This window comes from Rasamsonia emersonii, assembly GCF_000968595.1.
Source record: "Rasamsonia emersonii CBS 393.64 chromosome Unknown ctg1118621760572, whole genome shotgun sequence".
NCBI classification, from domain to species: domain Eukaryota; kingdom Fungi; phylum Ascomycota; class Eurotiomycetes; order Eurotiales; family Trichocomaceae; genus Rasamsonia; species Rasamsonia emersonii.
The window spans coordinates 22165-31329 of NW_013562898.1; the positions used below are offsets into that span (position 1 = coordinate 22165).

General features: G+C 48.8%; 6 protein-coding genes across 6 annotated transcripts; 2 read left to right on the plus strand and 4 right to left on the minus strand.

The window, feature by feature from the left end:
* Positions 1–98: 98 nt before the first annotated feature.
* On the minus strand, positions 99–1014 carry T310_7647 (uncharacterized protein; the record flags this gene model as incomplete). Its single annotated transcript, XM_013469563.1, has 4 exons — positions 99–111; positions 408–492; positions 565–671; positions 722–1014. The coding sequence occupies 4 exons, from the start codon at positions 1012–1014 to the stop codon at positions 99–101; spliced, it is 498 nt and encodes a 165-aa protein (XP_013325017.1).
* Positions 1015–1295: 281 nt separating this feature from the next.
* T310_7648 (uncharacterized protein) lies at positions 1296–3449 on the plus strand (the record flags this gene model as incomplete). Its single annotated transcript, XM_013469564.1, has 8 exons — positions 1296–1374; positions 1474–1517; positions 1642–1873; positions 1995–2042; positions 2095–2448; positions 2480–2696; positions 2772–2916; positions 3030–3449. 8 exons carry the CDS (start codon positions 1296–1298, stop codon positions 3447–3449), a joined length of 1539 nt encoding a protein of 512 aa, XP_013325018.1.
* Positions 3450–3825: 376 nt separating this feature from the next.
* T310_7649 (NADH:ubiquinone reductase (H(+)-translocating)) lies at positions 3826–4307 on the minus strand (the record flags this gene model as incomplete). The annotated part of the gene is made up of 4 exons (XM_013469565.1): positions 3826–3884; positions 3941–3973; positions 4042–4148; positions 4222–4307. The coding sequence occupies 4 exons, from the start codon at positions 4305–4307 to the stop codon at positions 3826–3828; spliced, it is 285 nt and encodes a 94-aa protein (XP_013325019.1).
* A 508-nt stretch (positions 4308–4815) lies between these two features.
* Positions 4816–5524, plus strand: T310_7650 (UPF0041 domain protein; the record flags this gene model as incomplete). The annotated part of the gene is made up of 4 exons (XM_013469566.1): positions 4816–5012; positions 5068–5083; positions 5186–5322; positions 5377–5524. 4 exons carry the CDS (start codon positions 4816–4818, stop codon positions 5522–5524), a joined length of 498 nt encoding a protein of 165 aa, XP_013325020.1.
* A 234-nt stretch (positions 5525–5758) lies between these two features.
* On the minus strand, positions 5759–6287 carry T310_7651 (uncharacterized protein; the record flags this gene model as incomplete). The annotated part of the gene is made up of 4 exons (XM_013469567.1): positions 5759–5803; positions 5893–5931; positions 5968–6180; positions 6213–6287. The coding sequence occupies 4 exons, from the start codon at positions 6285–6287 to the stop codon at positions 5759–5761; spliced, it is 372 nt and encodes a 123-aa protein (XP_013325021.1).
* Positions 6288–7073: 786 nt separating this feature from the next.
* T310_7652 (uncharacterized protein) lies at positions 7074–9165 on the minus strand (the record flags this gene model as incomplete). The annotated part of the gene is made up of 1 exon (XM_013469568.1): positions 7074–9165. A coding segment is annotated over one exon (2092 nt), but the record flags the coding sequence as incomplete, so codon positions are not given.

Here is a 9165-nt window from a genome sequence, read left to right on the forward strand (position 1 = left end):
AAGGACATTGCAGCCGGAGACGGCATTCCTAAGCCCGATCAGACTGCTCTTACTTCCTTCATATAATCAAGTATCTTTTATAACAACTCTTAATTATATTAGATAGATGGGCTGCCAATGATAGCAATATAGATAATAAAAATTATCTAATTCTTTTCCATATTCTGGGGTTCCTATCGACCGTGACTGTAGCAAGCAATAACAGTTTTGTTTTTCATTAAAGACGTGCCTATTCCATTTGGTTAAGAGACTAAGATGAAAGCAGCATAGGAAGAAAAGTCAATTAACAGCAAATAATCAAAAAGATTAAGGAAAAGAGGGGAAAGAAAAGGAGTCTTGCCCCATCGATGATATCGAGATGCCGACGAATTAATACTAATAATTAGCCTAGCTCCCTCCAAACGTACAGGCCGAATTCCCAGACAACATAAGACGACTCTGTTATTGGTCCATAGAGGGTGGGATCCTCAATCTGCTTTACATGTCCAAAACCTGTAAGGTATCTTTATTGTGTCAATTAAAAAGCTCGTTGTTTGGGAAGTAGGAGGCGGAAACTGGACTTACGTTTGGCGAGTAGCCCGATCAAAGAACATCTGCTCTGGTTCGCCGTGGGAATATCTCCATCCGTGCTGACGCATTTTCTTGCCAGTGGAAGAAAGGGGGGAAAAAATCTGATTATATATATTTACTGGATGTGAACAGAAGAAAGATCCGAACTTACTCGAGAATTTCCACAAGCTGCGACTTGATGAGCGATCGTTCGGCGTCTGTTAAGTCCTTGATCTCTGGCACGGGAGATCCACAAACTCGTGACATAGCCAAGACATGTAGATAACCGCCAGGAAATTCATATATCATATCCTGGCGAAGTTCTTCACTGCCATAAAACTGTGGAGTATAGGGTGTAAGTCCTTGACAGGCTTCAATAGCCCGGCATTCCTGTCTAAAGAGATCGGTTGCCCATCTAACTACTCCGTCCCTGTCTTCTGCTGGCTCAATCAGAAGTGGGTTCATTCTTCAAAAAGGATGATTTTCCTGTTAGCAAAAGACGATTTAACAACGTGTGACTTAAATATAATATATAGGAATACGAACTGAACACGAAATTTAAGGATCACAACTTCGCTGCTGGAAAGTCTCCGAGCTTCGAAAACCGCCAGACATTCATTGAGCGCATGATCATATCTCTCCGTAATGAGAGTCTAAGCCGAAATTGACTGGACGCAACAGCAATCTGAGTACTCTCCATTTTCTTCAGGGTCATCCCATGCGGGAAGCGATCGTGGATGCTCATCATGAGGATTGTACATGTGGACTTTGATAAAAGTCAGTGCAAAGGGAAGAAAGTAGAGTGGAAGCTGAAAGAGAGTAGAGGTTAGAAGTTAGATGGAAATAAGTTTTCGTTATCAACTCAGCAAAGAAGAAAGCATATTGTAGTCAGGTGATGTGCCACAGAATGATGAACCTTGGTAGACATGTTGCCGTTACCAAGAGAATCTAGGCAAGAGTACTATGTAGTAAGTAGTCAGGAGTTGAGCCAGATACAGAACGAATAATATTAGACAAGGACATGATATAAAGCAAAAATAACAGTCAATTGGCTGAGTTCAAGGCTACTTGTTTAATCTGGATATTCAAGAGCTTGATGCTGAAGTTGTAGTATTTGCTGTGATCAGTCCACTAGATCCTTCAAGTTCTATTACTTTCGCTACATCGCCTTTTCCCACTTACCACCATCCTAGCATACATGACTCGATGCGTAGAATAGTTATATTTAGGGCAAAAGACACTGGTGTAGAGAATGAGACTGGCCTATTAGTAATAATAGCCCTAGTCGCGCAACCATTCCGCGGTACCCCACTCACCTGCTCAGGTATATATACTGCCTGCATCTTGAATGCCTCAATAATAATTCCGCAGGAATAATTATAAATCAGCCCCGTCAATTTGCCACTGATCAATCAATCAGTCAGATCTTATCAATCATCTTATAGTTCTAGACCTCTCAGAGGAGGATAATCGAACCGAGCGCGTCAGTGTCAGTACGGTACCTACCTCGGTCCATTATACAAATATATGTCTTCGACGTCCAAGTCTACCTCGTCGAAAGAATCAAGGGATACCACGAAAAAGGCAGCAGACAACAGCAATACCAGACCTTACTCTTTCGCCAAGATTGTTCTTCTGTCGATTTTCGCTCTCGCTTCGGCGGTCCTAGTCGCTTATTATCTGCCCAGCAACGTGGAGGTCACTCGGGGAGCATCGGCCAGACTCTTCTCTTCTGTATCACGCCTTTTTGCGACGAAATCGGTCGTCTCTTCTTCCCGGTTCCTGGAGAAGACAGCAACAGCGGTTTCGTTCGCGAGCCAGTCGCCAGTTCCAGTTCCAGTTTCCAAGTGGAATACCACCGTCATGAGACCCCCTGTGTATTTTCTGAGCCATGGAGGGGTGAGTTTGCGGTCTATTCTGTTTCTGAAAGAAAGAATTTCACTAACCAATCTGCCATTCGACCCCTTGTCACAGCCAAACATCATGTATCAACATGACCATCCTGCCCATCGCAAGCTGCAGGAAATTGGCCGCGAGATCACGACCAAGGTGAAGCCCAAGGCCGTGGTTGTCTTCTCGGGGCATTGGCAAGCGGGTCGAGATACGATTCAGGTGAATACGGCTGAGGTGACGGATCTCATTTACGAGTAGGCCGTTCCTTTTTTTTCCCCCTCAAAACTTAAATCCTGCTTCTTCCGGAGAAAATGTCTAACAAGGTCAAGTTTCTATGGCTTCCCAAAACACTACTATGAGGAGAAATACCCCAACGTAGGGAGTAGGGAGGTTGCAGAAAAGGTTCTTGCTGCCCTCAAGGAAGCCGGTATAAAGGCTGAGGGTGTTAAGAGAGGGCTTGACCATGGCGTCTGGGTTAGTTTCAAGTGCGGTGCGTACATAAATAATACAGTCCTGGACGACTCAGCTAACGCGCCCCATCAGCCTTCGACCCCCAGACCAACCCCCTGAATGTGCCAATCGTGCAGGTCTCGCTCTTCGACAGCGAGGATCCGATCCAGCACTACCGCCTCGGCCAGGCGCTGTCGAAGCTGCGCGACGAAAACATCCAGATCATCACGTCCGGCATGGCCGTGCACAACTTGCGCGACATGCGCTTCACCTGGGGCGACCCGCGGCCGCTGCCGTACGCCGTCAGCTTCGACGACGCGCTCAAGGAGGCTGTGACCACTGCGCCCGAGAAGCGGGAGAAGGCCATGGCGGACCTGCTCAAGAGGCCCGATGCGCGGCAGGCTCATCCGACCTTTGATCATATCCTCCCCATCCACGTCGGGGCCGGTGCGGCGGGGGAGGATGTCGGGAAGAGACTGTTTACGCTGAACGAGGGGAGCTTGGGTTGGGCGCAGTTCCGGTTTGGGGAGGTCCCTACTACTAACGGGTCGCTGTAAGGCACTTTCTTGTGTACAGTTTGTCGAGTGAAGGCGCAGAAATGGTGTATGTGTATATATATCTCTTGTGCTGAATAGAATGTCAATATTATATCTTAATAAATGAGGAGATAACAATATGACGATCCGCTGTTGGATCGTCAAATCTAGTCGTCGGCAGTCATCCTATCAAAGTCTTTAGCCTGCCTGAATAATGCCTGTTAGTATGGAGGTCTAAGTTAATGCCGAGGCTCAGTAATCTCGACAAAGACCGATTGTCAAGGAACATTTTCGCATTTCATGTATAGGTACAGCAGCAGCCCAATCGCTACATAATAACCAGACTCATGAGACAAATAATGCAAGGTATTCGATTTGGTATTTCGATTTGGGATATCTATAGCGCATTCTTGACGAGAGACGTGACTTTCTCCTCGATCTCCTTATCCGTCAGACCTGTCGAAAGCTAGTTAGCTTGTGCGTTTCTTCCCTTCTCTTTCGTAAATACTTACCCGTCAACAGCTCCTGTTTCTCCTTTCCGAATTCTGTCCGAAAAGAGTAAAGCAATCAGCACTGCACTGTATTATATACCTCGTTCAGTCAGGTGTCGTACCGTATCGGGCGAACACCCTGGGTTGCGTCCCTGACGCTTCTCGGATCAGGATCGGCACGTAAGGGTTGTTCTTCTTCATGGTTGGGTATGCGCGGTTCAAGAAGGCCCTGCGTGACCGCCAGTGTTAGCATGGAGGGAAATTCTACCGACTGAAAACAATGGATGCGAGATTTCACTCACCTGGTGGCTTCGCTGTGAGGGGAGGTCTGGCAGAAGAGGAACCGGAGTTCCTTCAAACTTTTGTTGAAGGCGTATTTGGCCGACATTGCGAGGAGTCAGATACGTTGGAAAAGAGGAATCGATAGTCTGACCTCCGCCGACTTGTGAATTGGAGGCTGTGACGCAGAGTAGGGCAATTGAGGAGCAGAGCAATCGCAAGCCTGACTGCTGTTTGCTGGAGATCTGGATGGATCCTGCCCGCTCCGACGGAGTTGTAGCCGCTCCAGCCAATCAACGCCGCCGCATTGTCACCGCTTACATCAGCCGGGCGACTCTCCGATTTTGCTTCCGATCGCGCTGTCGTTTCCCCAGCCGGTGAGTCTGATGTCACGTCAGGTCGACACCTCGCGCATTTAATCAATTAATAGCACTTGCCAGGTGCTGGAGGAGCATTTCTTTCATTCACCGTGTGCTGGTCATCACTGAACTGAAGGTTGCTTCTCCGATCGGAGTTTTCCCCGGCTTCCTCTCCCATCTCCACTCAGAAAAAAAAGATCCCTGTTGAAAGCCCATCGTCGACCATCTGTCATTATTCTATATACAAACCCTCTCATCATGTCGTCGCGTGTTGGTCTTCGCTTCTTCCACAATTCCAGAGCGGCTTTCCGCAATGCGACCGCCTCCTTTCGCAGACCTGGCTTCCAGGGCCGTCGTTTTCAGACCACCGATGCCGGCGCCGCGGAGCAGCAGCAGCAGAGCACGTTCCAGCGGTTATGGAACAGCCCTGTTGGCATCAAGACGGTGCATTTCTGGTAGGTTGATACAGTCGCTGTTTATGGTGGATGACGATGCTGACGACTCTGACAGGGCTCCCGTTATGAAGGTACGATATAAACATAACCTGCCGTGAGCGACAACACAATTCTGTCATGGCTATGTCCTATCAGACGAATCGTAGGAATACAACGATTGACAATATGTCTAGTGGGCGCTCGTTCTCGCCGGTATCTCCGACTTCCAACGTCCCGCAGAGAAGCTCTCTCTGACTCAGAACGTCGCTCTGATGGCCACGGGCGCCATCTGGACCCGATGGTGCTTCATCATCAAGCCTCGTAATCTGCTGTAAGTGCATTCTCACATTCATGCGCTGTGGTCGACCTCGACTGACGATTGCAGGCTCGCGGCCGTCAACTTCTTCCTCGGCTGCGTGGGTGTCGTTCAGGTGACTCGAATCTTCCTGTACAGACGCAGCCTCAAGGGGTCGACGAAAGAAGGCGCCGAAGATGTCGCTCATGACGCGTCGACTGTGAAGTCTTCCTCTTAAATAGTTCTATGTCAATCAATGTCTAATATCTTTCCTTTTTCGGTTTCTCTTCCAATTAAATTAACTCTCAGATTTCACTTTCATTGGGATCTTGATAACGATAGGACAGGGACATCATTTTTGTTCTGTTCTGTTTTGTTAGCTGCAGTTATGCATCGCATCGCATCTGGTCTCCATTGCTATGGACGCAAATAATGTTCTAGTTTCTCTAGTTTCTACTGTATGTTATGCATTCTAAGTAATACTAGAAGGAGCAAGCATATGGGCTGCTTCACAATGCTGAGTACAGTAGTCGATACTTGGTAATTCAATCCAGGGATGAGTCATTAGGGTGGGTGTCGATACCCCACACAGCACTACTGACATACAATACAGTCTCTGGTAAAGGTTGACAAGGAGCTAACTCTCTAATTATTAGTAGACCTTTTACTAATCCAACTTACTACTTTCACTGATCTGATCTGTTCGATCGATCGATCGTCAACAATTAGTCTTACTAAGATTAGCCCTGCAACAATTGTAAACAGGCAATTGGAATAAAAACAAAAACAAAAAAAATCATATCCATATACTACTACTATATGAACGACAAACATGTAGTTAGGCAGGAAGTGTGTATGTAGATACATGTATTTGGGCATGATACATCTTGGTTCCTGTATACAGTACAGTACAGTACAGTACATACAGCAGACGGGAGAGAGAGAGAGAGAAGAAAACCCGGCGAATGCGGAGAAGAGCGTCGAAATGGACCTTGAATCATATTTTATATATTACACATTAATGAAATGCTTTTGGTGGCGAGGAATTGATTGATACTGCTGGAACTATTTAGGATTATGTGTGTGCAATCTGCAGGGCTGTGCGTGCAAATACACGCATTATATATGTAGGGTAGGTGGTCTTGCATTGATTGCATTTATTGCCTTTCTTTATTTTTTTTCCCCATCGAGTGAGAAGACGCGAGATGGGATGAGATTATTGATTAGATGGATACTAATTGAATTATGCTTCTGTATAATTATAGCCAGCAAGAGAGAGAGGGGAAAAAACAACCGGATGCTTACTGTGTCTGGTTCTAGCGTATATTGATGGACTAATACTAGTAAAAATAAAGGGTCTATTCAAATCATCAAGTTTTCTTTCTTATTCTTATCTTAGCTGAGGTGAGGTTATTTATTTGATTTTGTTCTGTACGCTGGAAAAATAGTCATCACATCGCTAATGCTATGCTATGCTATTCCATGCCATGCCATGTCATCTCCTCTATCTATCTTATCCATCTGTCTCTGTCTATCAAAGCGATCGAGTGATCGATTCATTCGTCTGGTAGATGCAAAACGAATGCAACGCAAGAACGTGTAAAATAAAAAATGCGGGAATGATAATAATAATATGCCGCTGGAAATAAAACTGCCTGCCACTGCCACTGCGCCCAACTAATGCATGCATGCATGTGGATGATATGATACGAAGACCACATCGTGTCCGTAACATGATGTCGTGAGACAAGTAAAAAAAAACGACAAATAACCGATATAGAAGAAGATCATCTGGCGGATGCTTCCCGCGAATCCTCCTTCACATCGTCCAGGACGTGGCTGCCCAGCGACGGAATCACATCCGCTTCCGGGACGGCCACCGTCGCGGGAGACTCTGACCGCGGCAGTGGCAGCGTTGTCCCCCGCGAATTCGCCCTCGGTCGCATAGCCGTCTCGCGCAGGCTCATGCTGCTGTTCTGGCGAAGCCGACTCGACGCTCTACGGGGCAGAGGCGCTCCGCCGACCGGCGACGCAGCGCCGCTTCGCTGATCGTCGTTCCATATCGCGACGTCGCGACTGCTCCAGCTTGCGCGCACCGGGCGCGCACCGTACGGCAGATTCGAATAACTCACGCTCGACCGGACGGATAGGGACCGCCGTTGTGGGACAGGGGTGGACCGGCCTGGATTCTCGTTCTCCCCCTCGCCCTCTTCCCCTTCCTCCGGAATGTCGGTCATGGGATCGAAATGGGGAAACTGCGCAATGTTATCCTCGTCCTCATCCTCAATCTTCGGATATCGCTGGACAGAGTACACATTGAAAGAAGGCGCCTTGGGCTCTTCTGGTTCAGGGGGTGGCGGCGGTGGCAGGTCGAGAGCGGCCTTCTCGACATGTGCCAGATACTTGGAGCGCATGGGACGCCACGACCGCGGATGGAAGCGCTCCTCTTCCCGGTATCGGGAAAGGGACATGTAGCTGGTGATGGCGCCAATGACCACGGAGATGAGGAGGAAAATCGTCAATACCCCCTGAATGACAATGATGACAATACCGATGATCGTGGTCGTGATGCGGTCCAGATTGAATCGAGGATCAAACGCCGATGCCAGCGCGACGGTCGAGACCTTGCTGAAACCCAAAAGGTAGACCATCAGCGCATTCAGCCGCGTGGCCTCGAACGGCCTCATCCACACGATCGTGATAAGCGCAATAAACTCGACAGCGAGGATTCCAAACACCTGCGTCAGGGGGTGGCCGGCCGCTGCTCCAAAAAAGCAGGCACGCACAAATTCGTACACCAGCCAGATTGCGAAGAAAAACCATCGCGTCCTCCGGAATCGGGCGTACAACCACCCGAATTTGCTCAGATAGTCTTCGTCTTCGTGGACAGAGGGTCGCTCCGAATTATCCTCATAAGCAATTCTCCACCACGGCAAAGAGCAGACAAACTTGAGCGACCTGTCTTTCTCACTGAGCTGGCTTTGCCGATGGAGGCTGAACCACGGCAGACAGAGCAGACGCTCCCGTTTCAACATCAGCCTGTCGGGCTGGGAGATGAAGTTTCCAGATCTCAAACGATACCAGAACGCGTATCCAGCCGCGCCGGCCATGCCCAGCACCAAGGCTGCAAACACCACCGCCGCAACCGCTTTGACCCCCGCGGACCCGCCGAATGTGAACTGGAACAGAGTCAAAAAGATCATCATGTAGAACCCGATGAAGACCGTCCTCAGGACGGCAGAAGCAACGTATCGCAGCCAGTGCGCCCGGAAATGGCGCCATCGGTCCTCTTTGAGTACCTTGGCCCGAGCGAGCCCCTCGATTGCTAGTTTCAAAAGGACGACAGCGATAGCCACGCAGCCGATGAGAGCGAGAAACCAAATAAGTCCTGTCATGAACGCATTCGAGGCCGGAATGGTCTCTTGTGCCAATGTTCCTGCAAACCCCGAGTAATTCCCCGGCAAGGGAAGCCCCGGCTTGACAGGATGGCCATGCCAAGGAGAACTGGTCGAGCTGTCGGGGCTTGCTCGTCGATGGATCATATTTTGCACTCTGTCTAATACAGATGGCCCGTGGACCTCAGAAAAGTCGTCTCGCTTGTAGATCTGAGAAATATCAAAACCTCCCGCGAGGGTGTTGTCGGTTACTCCCACCGCGGCCGCACCGCCGACCATGCTAATGTTGCCCTTGTTGCTTCCCAGAAACTGGTTGATCGAGTTCTGCATCTTCTCGCTGTAGATCATTCCTGCTGCCCATGCGTAGTTTGCCCAGAAGGCCACGAGGACGCTGGGCCAGTTCATGGAGAGCGCACCGGTAAAGAAGATGTGATGGAACACGGCAAAAACGACCAGGACAGACAGCGAATGCGCGTAATGGTTG